This window comes from Pezoporus flaviventris, unplaced genomic scaffold, assembly GCF_033815535.1.
Source record: "Pezoporus flaviventris isolate CSIRO_AGI_PZ_B2104156 unplaced genomic scaffold, CSIRO_AGI_Pfla_v1 ptg000066l, whole genome shotgun sequence".
NCBI lineage: Eukaryota > Metazoa > Chordata > Aves > Psittaciformes > Psittacidae > Pezoporus > Pezoporus flaviventris.
The window spans coordinates 10,564,921-10,580,966 of NW_026892614.1; the positions used below are offsets into that span (position 1 = coordinate 10,564,921).

Here is a 16,046-nt window from a genome sequence, read left to right on the forward strand (position 1 = left end):
ACTAAAATATAAAATCCAGGTTTAAGAAAGATTGAGTAATTCTGATGCACACTGAGGCAAGGTCTTGGTTTATAGTTCCCACTGAGTTTTGAGCTCATCCCAAGCCCTCCATCCCTGCTGAGTTTAGCCAAGGTGGATCACCTTGCCACTGAAAAAAGCAAGATAGTACACCTGTGGATCAGGGGTTCACAGCTTCTACTGCTCTCAGGTCCCAGCCCAGGCTATAAATCAGGCACCTGGAGCCGAGAGGCAGAATCTCACCTCGGCAAACAGAGCTGCTCCCTGGTTTTAGCTGTTCTCTGTTCACAGAGAACTCTGTTATGACCCCTGATCATACACCCCTTCTCTCCCGCTACATCCAACTCAAGAGTTGCTGCCATCTTCATAAGTAAACTAAAAATGCTATTCTCTATGATGAGAAAAAAAAAATAAAAAATAAATCTGCCTGTTAACTTTAGACCTGGAATAGTGTAAGTCTCACACAACAGTAATCCTTACATACTTAAAATAGACAGATACACTCACCTGATTGGAAGGCTTTGGGTTTACTATTGTTATTGAAACAAAACGTTTGATGGCTTTCCAGCATAACCTTCCAAAACCAGAAACCATACCTTTTCAGTGAATTAACATTTCCACAGTTGCTAAGGAATGGCTAAGCATTTAAAGAAATCATTTTTCCACAAACATGTAATTGTTAGGTGTAAAATAGGTCTCATGAAACCTGCCATTTTTGCTATAATATTGTAGATTAATTCAATGATGTAGCTACCATGGATTCCAATTTCTTATTGCCATGACGAGATGCAGTTACACACATGCAGATGTGTTTTCATGATTACAGTACCTATCCACACCTGTTCAGTGAAACTGTCAGAAACCATGGAGGTTCATCACCAACTCTGACACAGCATGCAAGCAATATACAGATGAAGCCTGCTCTTCCCCAGACTCAATTCTTTCCCATTTCTGTGCAGGACAGGAATCCAGCCTGTTCAGTACTACTCACAGCCTTAGTCCTATCTCTTCTTTTCTTTTAAATGCTACCCATGCTGTTGCCATTCAAATGTTATCCCTTTGGGGAAGACCATTCACATTCAAACTTGATCAATACGGCAGCCAATGATGCATATACAGCATCATTAGCATAAAAAGCACCCCAAGGTGTATGTTGATACCTGCAAGATGAGAGTTAGAAACAGAACTGCATTATGAAAATCTTGACTGAATTTCAAGATTAGGGTGAGGGGTTTTTAATTACCACAAAAGGCAGTGGTATGGTGCCTACATAACTGTCTACCCCTGATTCTAATACTGTTTATATCATCCAGAAATCTCAGAAGTTACTGAACACAGGAGTACTAATGAATAGATGGCCAGATACAGTTTCCTAAGCAAATCAGGTAAAATTTCCAGGAAATTATTTATTATGGCATTTCAACACTTTCACAAGAAGAAAGTATTAAATGCTAGAGCTCTTGAATCTAGTACAGGAAGATATGATTAAATCACAGAAACACACAAATAACCAGAGTTAAAAAAAAAAAAAAGAAAAAAAAATCAGAAGCAAACCACAGTTACATCTTGTCCTGACCATTGCTAAATTATTCCAGAAAGCTCTGGATTCACTTTCTCAGGATCATTCAGTCTGGTAACTTTAGTGAAAAACAAGGCACTGGGCTCTGAAGAGAGTTCACTGGAAAAATTTAATGCCCAGGCTAAGAATAGATAACCTAAAGGCTTTTTCTGGTCTTAAATGTTTTATTAAAAAGCTAAGGATTTCCCTTGTAATATTTCACCTGCTTTTCTAATAATAAAAGGTTACACCCCAACCAAGTCAAAATAATACCTAGCCTATAGGTCCATCTAGGACAAAGCAGCTATAATTCTGCTTGCCTCAGAGACCAGAGCCAGACTCTGAGCATACGTGTAATGACAGTCTTCACTTACATGATTATTTACTAATAAAAGAGGTTACGGTTTTATTTTTTAAACCAAAAGCATACAATCAAGCTATGAATTTCAATGTTTTAATAAACTGCCAGAGCTAAGCATAGAATTTTAAAGGGAAATGAAACTTCAGAGTACAAATTAACTACTCGGTACCTAACCAGAAGAAGGACTTTCCTTATTATGAAATTTCACCCATTTCCCACTGTTGTGTGATACTACCATTTAGCTGATTCAGGATAGACAAGTGGGTATACTCAGATTAATGGATCGCTAATCTCCTGAAGTATGGGAATCCTAGATTTGGGATTCTTGCACTAAAAATGTAGGCAGAGGTACTCCTGCAGATTTAATAAACCCTAATTGACAATTCAAATTAAATCCTGTTATTGCACTTACTTATTCTTTCTTAAGCACGAGGAAAGTTTCTTTTTTGTTCTGATTCAAGTCAGCATGAGCTTTTGGTCATATTACTCAAGTATTTCATCACTGCTGACTTACCTGTTATATAATAAGAACACCTGCTATATAAACATAGCATTCAAGAGATTACATACCACAGAAGCAAAAGAAGCCCAAGGAGACCACTTTTTAAACACAGCAGCCTTACTGATTTCTAATGTAGTGAAAAGTAACTGAGGACTGAAAAGGCCTTCCTTTGTAGGACTCTTTGCATTAGAAAACTGAGGTCATACTGAATCAAGTTTATAGTAACAATATCTCAAGAAAACTGCTACACTTTCTTCTAAATGAAAGAAAACACTGTTATAAAGTAAAAAATTGATGCTGCTCTAGGAAGGTAATAGTGCTTCAGATGCATGCACAAAATTACCTCTTCTCATAAAGCTTGAAGTAACCACATTAGTCATTAAATGCAAAAATCATATGTTCTAGCAGTTACTTCAAGCAAATAGGAAGCTGCCTACATAAGTACCTACCCCACGATAGATAAACACAACGGAAAACGTTACCTATTTTTCAGACGGATACCAAAAGTTAGTCATGTTAATTTATCAACAAGTACATAGTCAGTCATTTTAGTAGTATCATTATTCCGGGCTTCCAGAGACATACTAGAAAGAAAAATAACACCACTGACAACAGTATGACCTTGTTCATCGACAAGCTCCTATTTTCAAGATTATTCTCTTTTAATATCAGTATATCAGTAAGATAGACACTCATAAGCAGATTCCTAATTTGCACAGAAGCCAGTCAAAATTTCTGATAGAAATATATTCATTATTCAGTGAACACCAGCTCTTTGGGTTGGTATAGCTGTAGCTCTGTCTTCTGCTAATAATGGGATTTAATAGGTGTTGAGAGCACAGTAAACTAACTCTGTAAACAGGTAACAACTACATAATGACCACACTCAGACTTTGTTTACCTTTACTGTGTCCATCTCAGAAGACCCTTAAGTACAGAGCACTGTACACCAGCACAAGTGCCATCACTTTTCTTTAGGCAGAGAGATGAACGTCCAGAACTCTAACCTTCATGGTTACGCATAGAAAACATCATGACTTGTTTCCAGGAAATACCAGATTACCATCAAACACATTTCTTCCAGCTTGGAGCTATGTAGGTCCCATGAGTCACTGTGCCCTTTTTTTGTTCACATCTAGTGCAGAAAATAGTCCAGAACTAGTGCAAAAGTTCTACCTGAGACTTCTACAAAGCCCTCTTTAGCCTCCCACAGAATCCCGGAACTCACATTTTCTAACCATTCTGCAGAGAAATTCATTCTTTATCTCTGGATGTGATCTTGGTACTAAGAGTAAATATTCACTTAACAGTTGGCCCCAAGACTGCTAACGACAGCCCAACAGAAAACCTGCACATTAATGCTGTGTTTTTTTAAAAAAGTTTCAATACTTTGTATTCAAAAATTTAGGTTGTTTTTTTTTTTCATTGACTCTGTTCTGCTCTACAGCATTACCTTAACACATACTTCCCCCTACAATTTGTTTTGTTTCTGCCCACATCTGGCAGTAATAAGCAGCAAGCAAACTGTTGCTCTGCTTCACCCATATGACCCTACTGAGTTATCACTGCACATCTTTGGGTTTGAACTGCAATTTTTGACATCATGCTTGTATCTTCTTTTTAATTTATTTGTTTTTCCTGTGGTATCATCTCCTCTCTAAGATGTGCTTTTCATTCTCTTGCTGTTGGAGTAAGGCCTTGGAACAAACTGTCACTGACAGCCCAGACTTTGGATCATCCATAGGACTGCTCCTGGATTTCATTTCCCAGGTACCATTTTCAGTCTCAGTGCCTGGCATTTTTAGACCTGACTACACTATGTTAGAGTCTGCTTTCTCAAGGCATTCTCAGAAATATCAGAAACATGCTTCTCTCCTGCCAGCTTGAGTGACAGACTTATGGTTAACCCCTGTTTCTTTTTTACCTGTGTAACTCCTGGGCCTATAGTCACTCTTCTTCACTTACAGTTTATAGGATTTCAGCTGAAGTACGGCATTCAAATCCACCCTAACTGGGTGTATATGGAACACCCAACTACATCATAACAAATCAAATTAATTACACAGCAGAGAATATTAATTACACTACTATGGTTTACTTGTAAGTACCTATTTGCTAGTGAAACAATTCCTATTAGGATAAATAATAATTTAATTAATTCCTACGTCCTTCATCTTCCAGACTGTATAAATGCATTAGTTTCCATATTTCTTACCCACAAATACTCAATACCAATTTATTTGCAGCAATAAAGGTGAATTATAAGGAAAAACAACACACATGTAATTTTAAGACTACCTAACAGTCCCTCTTGATATAGTCAGAAATGCTCAGAAAGCTTAGCTGTTCTGAACAAGTGGTCAAGCTTTATATTTCACATTGTAAGATCTCAAATTAAAACATTCTTGGAGCTCTATGATGACCCGCAGCACATTGAAATTGTTGGGAATTTACAGCTCTGGAAAGCTTCAGTGGAAGCTGGAAGTGTTCAGAATTTCTCAGTATGAGACCATTCCTATAGCAAAGGAGCTTGTGCCAGTCACGAAATCTGTGGTACACATTTCATGAAAAAAAAAACAACAAACCACAACAAACAAACAAACTGTATTTTGCAGGATGAAAAAAAGTGAATATTTAATAACTTACCCCTTCTGCCTTTTCTTCTGTGTTGGCCAGCATTTCTTGGAGGGCCCGTACTGACAGAGACTGCTCCAGCACAAAGGTGCAGATGGACAAATCAGGTGGAACATTCTAGGTGAAAGAAAAAAATGCAATCACATTAGTGAGAGATTTGCTAAATGGCGCACTCCAGTGCTTCTGTTCTCCCTCAATTTCCATGAACTTGAAAAATCTGCTATATCCTAGAGGCTGTGAAAGCCAGCCACATACAGGGCTATAACAGTTTACAGCTTAGCCAGCAAGAGGAGGACAGTGATTCTTCCCCTCTGCTCAGCATTTGCAAGCTGACACTGGAGGTACCGGGTCATTGGTATTGAGACACTTTGTGGGAGGAGGGGATTATCAGTCTTTACACTACTGGTTGTAGCAGACCTCATCTTTATGATGGTTTCCAGGTCAAGATGAATTTTCTATACTGGAAACATTAGTCATTGAATACCAAGCCCAAGCCAGCAGCTTCTCAGCCCTGCAGGGCAGTATGCTTTACCCTATTCTAAGTGGGATAAAACTAGAGTCTTACAAAAATAAATATTTAAGTTGTCATGACTGGAAAAAAAATAAAATCACTGAGCTATAGAAAAGACTTTTCCAGATTATTATAAAAATTCTTAGTAAAACTGAAACAGGTTTGCAATAGAAATGTCTAAGCTAAAAAGTAACAAAGTAACCCTAAAATTAGATTTTATGTGGGGATCTTTTCTTCTCTTGGTAGAATATGCAACCCCTACACACCTTTTCTTGCCTCCAGAAATTCTTTCATGTTCCTTCTTTTTCTTTTCATGTTAGTTGCATATTTTAGATTAGGAATGCTTTTACTGACTATTGAAAATTGGTTTTCTATGTCATAAATACTTTTACTGCTAAAGCTGTAAAACTGTACATTTATTCAAATTGTTCACAGTTTGAAGAAGCCTCTTCCAAGGCCTCAAACATTAAACTGTAAAAGCTAGCTGCAAAACCATTTCATTCCCTCTTTTTCAAGAGGGTTTTTCTTTTAGTTTACTCAGAATAAATCACACTTTCAATAATAGCTTATTAAATTGTTGTTCATCACTTGTAACTACAGTAATTTGTCTATTAACTAATTCTAATAACAGATCCTTTGTTACTTTCCACTATTTATATTTCAATAAATTAATATAAACTTGTATTTGAAATTAAAGCTTTAGCCAGATCAAAAAGCATTAAATAGCATCCTTTTTTGTATGGGATTTTGACTGACATGCAGTAATGCTTACTTAGGCATGAAATATTTTTATGCCAACACTTAGTATCAGGCCTCTACTTTACTTGTTAGTGTTCTTGTTAGCATTTTTCTTTTGTAGTTACAGACAACAGTCCTTTTCATGCTACTACTAGGCCAACAAATTAGATTCTCTTCAAAACATCCTTGTAATGCAAGTACTATCATAAGCCCATACTTTACAAAGCATGAGAGAGAGCACTCAAAGATCACAGGTTGAGAGGTGTTGTTTCTGCTCAGTAAACACAAGTACAATTTTCTGTTCTTGAAAGCCTCACAGAGATGAACTGCTTGACAGTCAACCTGCTCTCAATACTCCCGAGTGAAGACTGACTGACAAACAAGTCTGAAGAAAACAGATGATGCTACATTTTCTACATCTGTTTGGTTACAAGCAAACATATAAGCAAACAGTCTCCGTAACAATGTTACTACTGTTACTACTGTCATCTAAAGCAAGATTTCTGATGGCAGAATATGTTTCACATGTCCCACATACAATTTTGTGACCTATCAAAATGTTTTAAATCTACCCTACAGGTTATACTCCCTAAAATACAGAAAATCATGCATCATTTCACAGTGATCAAGCCAACATAACTAGGTTACTCCTCCTTCGTCAATTCCATTCTTCTTTACATTGAGTATTTTCTTCCCTCCTGATTAAAACTGCAAATGGAGTCCCAATGAACATTTTTCAGCTACTCTCATACCAGGTGAGTAAGACACACTTTGAGCAGCCAGAAGAGCAATAAAGGAGACCTGTGTGAGATGACCCTTCTTCAATTAAGTAAAAGAGACTTCTTGCAGTCTAGCAAAATGTTAGAACCAGTTTTTCTTGCGACAAAAGGAAGAGCACATTATCCTCCCTCATCTCTGCTACACGAAAGGCTAGACACTTGGCAGCCCTCAGAGAGCTGAAGGAAGCCCTAAGAGCTGAAGGAAGATGCATCTACTGAAGTTTGCAGTGAGCACATGATTTGGACTCTTCCTCTCTGTCAGTTTCTCTCCCAAATCTGCTGTACTGAAGACCCCACAGGCAGGGCTGCATACACTCTACAACCACCATGGCATGGACATACATAGGACAGATGGAGAACTGCCAGAATATTTAATTCAGACAGTTAGATCTCTGCACACCCCATACAGTCTGTTTCAATGATGATACCTATAAAGTTCTGGATTTAGAAGATGAGGCTTCAGGCTGGTATACAGACACAGACTGACGGTTCATATTGGGAATAGCCCCCCCAAAAATAATAATTCCAGGTAATTATACTAAAAATGTTATTCACAGTGCATTTTCCATCTCATCAAAGCATAAAATAAAAATGAGGTAGAAAAACCACCACCTTTACCAGTCCTCTAATTCTCTACCTATCTCCCATATCAACTCATATAGAGATGGAGGATGAAATATGAAAAGTAAGGGTATTCAGTATTATATGTTTGTAATAGCACAGTCAGCAAAACTAGACCAATTAATGGAGTTTTTTCTTACCTGCAATTTCTAAGCATTTCTATTACTGGAGTAATTGCTGGATTATTTAGAAATTTGAGAGTCCCTTATTTTTCCTGCCATTTTAAATTATATTTATTGTGTACACTAACTTTTTGTAGCAATATTTGCATAGTAAATTATGCCTTACTCTGTGGGAAGCAGATTTGCAAATTAGATAAACATACCCTATATTAAAAGATGTTTTGAGAAAAGCTTTTGAAATGCTATTTAAAAATATCTCTAACTCTAGTCCAGCTCACAACTGAATAATGGATACTGGATGCATTCATTACACATTACTTCAGTTTTTAGTGAGTTATTATTTACAAGTATACTGCACTCCAGCATGATGACAATGAAAGCAACAGGCTGAGATGTAAAATTCTGTCCCACTGTCATTAATCTGATAATCAGACAGCGCTAACAAGCCACGATAACATGACCTGCTCATATAATTTGATATATATAATCTTGTGAATGTAAATTTCTGCCTTTCATAAATACTAGTCCAAGACTGAAGAATAATAAATAGCATCAGCAAACACAGTTCTGCCTCTAAGAATAAGCAACTTTACCTCAGCTTTATTTCTATTCCTAGTTACCTGAAGGCTTCCCAATTGTTTTCCTAGGCTCAGCTCGTGGTTATTTTTTTTTCTCTTCTAACCAAAATCCCAATGAAAATTCACTTGCAGGTTTTTCATCTCTAACTGTATACTAAATATTCACACATCAGTGCCTTAAGAGCCATCTAACTAAGCAGCCTGATTTATGAAGCATCCACATTTTACATCAGTGCCAAAAAATGAGATGTGGGTGTTCATAACTTTTTTTAAAACTAACACATTTATTAGATGCCTAACTTTGAGAATCCAAGTAGGAGGATTCAGAAAATTGACTTTAGTACAGAATTAAGCAAAACATCTGTAGTTCTATTTGTGGGAATAGCCTGAAAGAAACTGTACCCATCATCTATTTTCTAGTTACATTTAAATTTATACATCTCAGGTTTTTTGGCAGTCCTTTTTACTTAAATGAGATTCTGTCTGGTGACAGTGATGAAACACAGTCAGTATTACCAAGCAAAAACATCCCTTTCTAGGACTCCACATAGAAGGCACAGCTTTCCATGTTTTCAAGCTTGCCATCAAAAAAAAATGGACCCTGTACAGAAATATATGGCTCTGACAAGTCCCATCAGGTAAATAGGATGAATCATTCACCAAATCCGCAAACAGAAAAGACAGAGAATGAATTATGAGTCTTACATGTTCAGTTCTAATAGAGAGGACCTTTTGATAACTGTGTCAAGCTCCTGACTGTTTACTGTTGGAAGACCATGAGGCTTACACATGGCCACCTGCTACAAAAAAACCTGCTCTCAGTCACTTAGTCTATTTCAATGTGAAACAATCACTTTCTGTACCAGGCATTTATAGGTTATTCCATTCAAAATAGTTGTTTCCATCAAAAGCAGATTAATTTACAACTTTCAAAACTTTTTGTGATACTTTCTCTGAAAACTGTAATGTCCCCATGTGTTTGGAAGAGTGGGAGTGGCCTTTCATCACAAGTATGCTTTTCCTTTTTTCTAGGAAAAACTCTGAATATGTGGTCAAGTTCTACTTCACATCATAGTAAAAATTTTCTTGTTAACAATTGAAGCTTTAAAGATTCCTTGTTCACAGGACAGCTGTTTCAGGGGGAAAAAAAATGAAAAACATACAGGAGTAGCCAGAGAATGAAGCCAGAATAGCGTCCAAAATAAAAACACCACAAATCAACAAGGGAAAAGACCACCAACACAGGTCAAAACAGCTAGTGGGAGAATTGCAAATATATTGCAATCAATTCATTTTCAAAGCCTAGAACACAAGACAACTCTAAGTCCTCAGTGGTTCTTATAATCATATTAGTTGCCTAAACCACTAAGCACTAAGAACCTGCATTATAGCAGATCATGTTTATCTGACCTAAACAACTTGTTTTAATTTTTTTTAATAGATTCTATTCTTGTGGTCACATATAAAAAGTTTCCCTATTGTACCCACTTTTCTGTGTACAAAATTCTTTCTTAAATGAATTATTAGATATGACAAACCCAGCAGCGAAAAAAATCTCAAAACAATCTTCATGTTGATATATCAAAGATAAACGCCCATCTACAGAAGTCTTTGTCTTATCACGAGGAGTTACTAGTTTTTAACCCATATGAGTTATGACAATAGTGAAGACCAAAATCCTTCCCTACTTCTACTTTAGGATGATAATGAATGTCATCTGCTGGTCACAGTGGAACAGTTTACTGGCAAAGAAAAATGTTATTACCTGAAACTAGGGCTCTACAAACTGAAAGTAAAACAACATTTAGAAGGAAACCGCTTCTTGGTCTTTTTTTCTCTCGCAACCTCCTTTAAAAATGCATAAGAAACCTATACTTAGGCTGTTCTTACATAAGCACAATTATAGTCTTTTCTTTTATGCTTGGGAAGAGCAAAGTTCCATGCTACAATTCCTCAGCTTATGCTCTTCAGTAACAACTTTGTTCCAGAGAGCTGTCAAGGGTCTTGAGGCTATTATTAACAGAACAGACTGTCTTCACTGCTTGGAAGTTGTAATTCCCAGTATGATGTTTACTTTCTTTACAGACTTAAGGCCTCATACATTCCATCTCTAACGAGGGTAAAAGGTGATTTTCTCTTACATTCCATCTCTTCCCTCTGGTCTCCTTTCTAATTATGCGTTAAGTCCAACATATCTACATTACTGAAGGCTGTTTCTCTTTTTTAACTGTTCCCTGAAAATTTAAAACTTTCAGCAAGAGATAAAAAGTGATACTGGGTAAGAAGCCATACAACTGCATTTCAGCCTTGGTGGATAAACCATGTCAATCAACAAAACAGACATTACAACTTATACTGCTGTAGCCAGAAGCTTAGATGAACATTAGCTAATACTGTATCACCCTAATGCAGTCTAAATGTGTTCATTTTTAAGGTAATTAGGAAAATTCTATGCTAATTAATAAAATAAAAATTCTCATAGGATAAACAGTACTACAGAGGTTCTAGGCACACATCCAAATTAACAAAATGTTTTTGTTTAGCTTCATGCTGATCCTGCAAATTCTACGTTATTATGCTAATCTTTTGGGTATTACTCAAAGCTTTACAATTCCCTTTTATTCTTAGAGATTATGTTATATATATATAGCTACCGCAACAAGTAATGGAAAATTCTATGGTATTATGACTTGGAAGGGTACTGTTGCTTTAGAACCTGGAAGAAGTAGCTACCCTTTTGCTTCCTGATCAGAAAGATGATCTTAATAAAATGCTCTTTTGCCCTTTTCTGGAAAGCATAGCAGACACCCAACAGGAAAATATTCCTAATCTCTCACCAGATTTTTATATATATATATATATATATATATATATATATATATATACACACACACACATTTGTTATTTATGATGAGCTATTTTCATTTAAAAAAAAAATCATATTTCAAAGCAGGAATCCTATATTTTTTCAAGATCAAACAAGCATGGTAAATGTGCAAGTCTTTTGTGGCTGTAACAAATAACTGACATAGCCTAACCTGTCTCAGTAGGAATCTTACCATTGCATAATAAACAGTAAGTCATTATTTGCAGAGAGTCTCTTACTATTAAATTTTTCCCACAGCTGAAATCTTCACAGTGGAATTATAACATGTAAAAATGAAAACCAAATAAATATCAATACTAACCCTTCCCAAATACCCTACACCAACTCTAATGAGGATCTCATTCACTTTGTAGTGAAACAACAGGCCTACAAGAAGCAAAACCTGAATACTTATTTCATAACTTATCAACTATAAAATAAAATAACAGACAAAATTTTAACTTCAAAGTATTTTATTGCACGCTTTCAACTAGTATTCTTTCTATTTTATGTTACCAAAATCAACAGTCAACTGGGAAAATTGGTGCCTGTCAAATACTGCTGGAACTGGGGACTGAGGAACATGTTCTGAGTCATCTCTGACTTGTCCATAAACAAAGGAAAGGAGATGCATCATCAGCTCTCTCCTGGGCAACACAGTTTAAAAGTAGCAAAGCATATACAGCTATCAAAATCCTTTGTGGCAAGATGTAACAATGCACTTAGGCACTTACAGTACTAAACCGCATATTGGCAGTATTTACTTCACACCTATGCAAAACAGATCAGTTTTTCTAACTCAAATGAATAATGTATACTTTTTTTTTTTGAGTCAGGACTCATTCATATGCTTAATTAAAAAAAAATTCTAAACAAATTAAATACAACCACCCACAGAATTTTCAGCCTACCCCACCAGTACTGCAGAAGCTAGATGTACTTTATTCAAATTTAGGTGTGCCATCCCCTAACAGCATGAGCTGTCTGCCAGGAAATTCTTCATGGATTCAGGGACATACACTGTCAGAGTTTCACTGCTCATGAAGAGTGCAATAATATTTTCAAGAATAAATATCTATTTTTAAACAAATTCTCTCACCATGTATACTCAGAAATTGTGGTTTATCTGTAACTGTGTAAACATATAAAACCCCTGCCTGGGTGGGCATGGCACTGCATTTGAGAATACACTGCATAACACAAAACCCACCCATTTATTTTACCATGCACTTTCAACAACTACAGAATCACAAAGCTTGTAAGACTAATTAGTGGTTATTTGTTCAGCTTCTTAAGGATTCAAATTCTGTCCTGTTTTGGTCTAAGGTGCCAAAATATTGCTACTAAGCTGTTACGCAAACAACTTTTAAAGGGCTCTCTGCTTTTCATTCTGTGACATACCAGCACAAAAAGCTGCCACAAAGTACAATCTAGACAGAAATATCCACATGCATTTCCCAGCAAAGAGCCCACCTGCCTCAGAAGTGAATTATGTAAGAGCTAATAAAGCAGCTTAAGAATTCAGACAGTAAAGACAGTCTCAAGGACCCGGTAAACTATGTGAACTTTTAGTCTTTTTCTTCCACTCCTGAATACATGTTCAAGGAGGAAGTATAACAAGAAGTTTACAAATACTACCTCTACGTGAGACTATCACATTAATTTAGACCATTCACCAACCCGGAGTTCCCTTCTGTACTGTCTCCAAGTTATTCCTTTTCAAGATTTCACACTTTGATATGACATATTAACTACACTATTAAGACCTTTGCAGGTATGTATTATGGACAATCATGCATTATTTTATAGATGCCTTTATTTTAACAATTATCTCAACTTTCATCGCCAAGCAAAGACGTTCTACTCCTCCACTAAGGTGCACATCTATGCCGGGGATTTAAAATAACCTTTCAAATGCCTTTGTTTGGTGTTGCCTTTAAAAAATAATAATAAAAAAAAATATTGCAAATTTTCCAAAATAACAAGAACTCTTCTTAATTACTTCGCCCAAGAAATCCATCTTTTCTACAGAAATAAAACAATTGTCAGTTATGTATATGTGAAAACAATGGATCTGTGGAAACTATAGATACAGTTGTCCTCCATAATAAATAAGCTTTAAATGTACACAACAGGAAATAATTCTTTTGCTAATTTGAGTTTATAAAATGGGACTTCTATGATCTGTACACATACTTGCAACTGTACCAGTCAAAAGAGGTCATTAAGTGTACTGCTCACCAAAACACGCATCAAATACGGCACTCAAAGCACAGCAAGCTGTATTTTTACAACAGCTAAACAAACTAGGCCACGTTTCTTATTTCAAATAAGACTTCATTACAATTGTACTTCATTTCTACAGACCTTTTTGTACTGCTTAATAATTAATTTATACAGACTGGAGAAACAAATTCAGTATTACAGGACTTCCCGGTTTATTGAATAACAGGCACTCAAATGGCTTCTTGGCAAGTCTGTTCATATTTCATGTTGCACTGAGCAGTATATTTGTTTGCCTTCTAGGACCTCTGTCCAACCTTCTCAGACAAGTCCTGTGCTGTGCCTGTTTCTTTTTCTCTTGGTACTCAAAATGTCACAGAGCCTGGGCACTTTCCTTCCCTAGAAACACCTTGTCCCTACGTTCTCTTTTCATCACCAGATCATACCTTGGCCATTTAAAGCATACTAAACTAGCTAAATTAATTCATCCTATATTATCTAAAGCCATTTGAATGATGGCTGCTACTGGTTTTGATGCACTTTCCCTAGACTATTGCCTTTTACTATCTGTAAACACTGTACTGTTCAATTAGAACCCATTGATAATAAGAGAAACATCAAGAAAACCTGAAATTCCTAACTTCCTGCTACCATTAAAAGACATTTAAATGAGTGGTAGAGGTAGAGTTTGCAGGATTGTTAAGGGAAGACTATATCAGCCTTTAGAAATCAGCCCAGTGACATTTGCTTCCTATGCTTTTTGTGATGTGTGTAAAAAGCCAGTTCTTATGGAAAGGCAATGCTTTTGTGGATGATATTTTTGTAAATATGTCAAGAAAAGCATCTAAATACCCGGAAAATAGAAAAAGCTTCCCACTCCTAAATACATTACTTATATCCATTAGGAAAGGAAGAGAGAAATTCTAAGGAGTTCGAGGTCAGAACATCGATTAGTATTATTCACAGGGACTCACTATATGTACAAGAGTATCGCTTTCTGTAAGACATGAAAAATTCTCACACTCAGTTAAGCAGAACATTAGCTTCAACCCCTTTCAGCTCAGATAACCCCCTAGCTAGCAGATTTAAGGCAGCACAAAAGTAGACTGCACATAATCATTGCTTTACGAGACCTTTGCATTGAGGCACAGAGAACCATAAAACTCCTTTTGGCTTATAATTTGAAAAAGCCAAGCCAAAAAAGAGAAAGGAAGGACATCTTAAGCTACTAATCATACTGTGGGAAGCCACAATATTATTCTCATCCTCCAGCTATTACATCCAAGTTGGTTTGTTTAGAAAAAAACAGACTGGAGGCGTCAGTGTGGTTCAGGATTCAGGCATAAATTGCATGTCCATCACTCGTACCTGCAAGTTTTCAAACAAACACCAAGCTTCCAGCCATTATTCAAAAATAATTAAACACTAGGAAAAGCAGCCTTCACTCTGACCTTCTGCCTTTATGCAGACTCTTTAGGATTTGGGTTTTTTTTTTTCCATTTAGCCTCTTTTTTTCTTTTTTTTTAATGCAAAGCAAAGCAACTCTTCTTTTGATTGTGAAACCAGAAAAAGTCATGCTTGTATTTGTATGCAGCAATCCCCTTAGCAGCATCAAGAAAATTACCAAAACCAACTTGCATTTGGGTTTCAAGCACAGGGACACAAAACATACATGCTCAGCCTCCAAGCTTTTTCCATTTGCACAATTATTACCTCCTCCAATCAAAGTTATTTATAAATTAACCCTCAATTTAACGTTGTAAATACTCCTTATGATAGCAAGATACAGCATTCTCTCCACCGGTAAAAAAGCACAAGTCTTCCTCATTTTTCATGGGGAAGTAACCAGAAGGAAAAACCAAGAATCTTGAAAATCATCAAAAGATAAAAATTTCAAAAAGTCTAAGAAGAAAACAAAAACAAACAAACAAAAAAATCCTTGATATACTTTGTTTTGTTTTGTTTCAGATATCAATCAATCAGATGCGATTGATATTACTTACCTCAAGGAAGCACATACATTCACTCGTTAATTGGCCACTTTTCTTTATCCTAATTTCTGAGAGCCCATTGGGCTAGAATGATTCACAGGAGTCCGCTGAGCCAGATTTAGCCCGACAGTGCTTAAAAATACTGAGTAGAAAGTAACAATACACTTACTTCAAGTGCTGAGCAGGACTACATCGCTAAACTGAAATTCTTGCTTTAGACAAACATTGTCCAAAGGGCTTAAAATAAGCATTTAAACTTTCATGCATTCTTAGCTTGGAACACACAGACTTATAAATCTGTTTTTTCAGGTTTGCAGATGAGCAGCTACATATCAGCCTAATTAAAATTCCAATGACTCCTTTGCAACTACTCCTCCTGTACCAATGAAGTACACACAATTCTGCTATAAACCCATCACAGAAAATATTTAAAATCCTGAGCTCTACAGGGCTTAGCTGAATATGTCATTGTGTAACCCTGTGATATTGTTACCCAGGGTAATGCAACAAGCCCAAAGTAGCCGGGGCTGTGCTAGTATTGAAC

The 16,046-nt window shown here is 36.3% G+C and overlaps 1 protein-coding gene across 5 annotated transcripts in view; it reads right to left on the minus strand.

The window, feature by feature from the left end:
- Nucleotides 1–16,046, minus strand: part of RYR2 (ryanodine receptor 2) — a 380,332-nt gene that overhangs the window by 266,247 nt on the left and 98,039 nt on the right. For all 5 annotated transcript variants that reach the window (XM_061471193.1, XM_061471190.1, XM_061471195.1 and 2 more), the window contains exon 3: nucleotides 5,086–5,190. In XM_061471193.1, coding sequence (XP_061327177.1) covers nucleotides 5,086–5,190 — 105 coding nt within the window. The remainder of the gene's footprint in view (nucleotides 1–5,085; nucleotides 5,191–16,046) is intronic.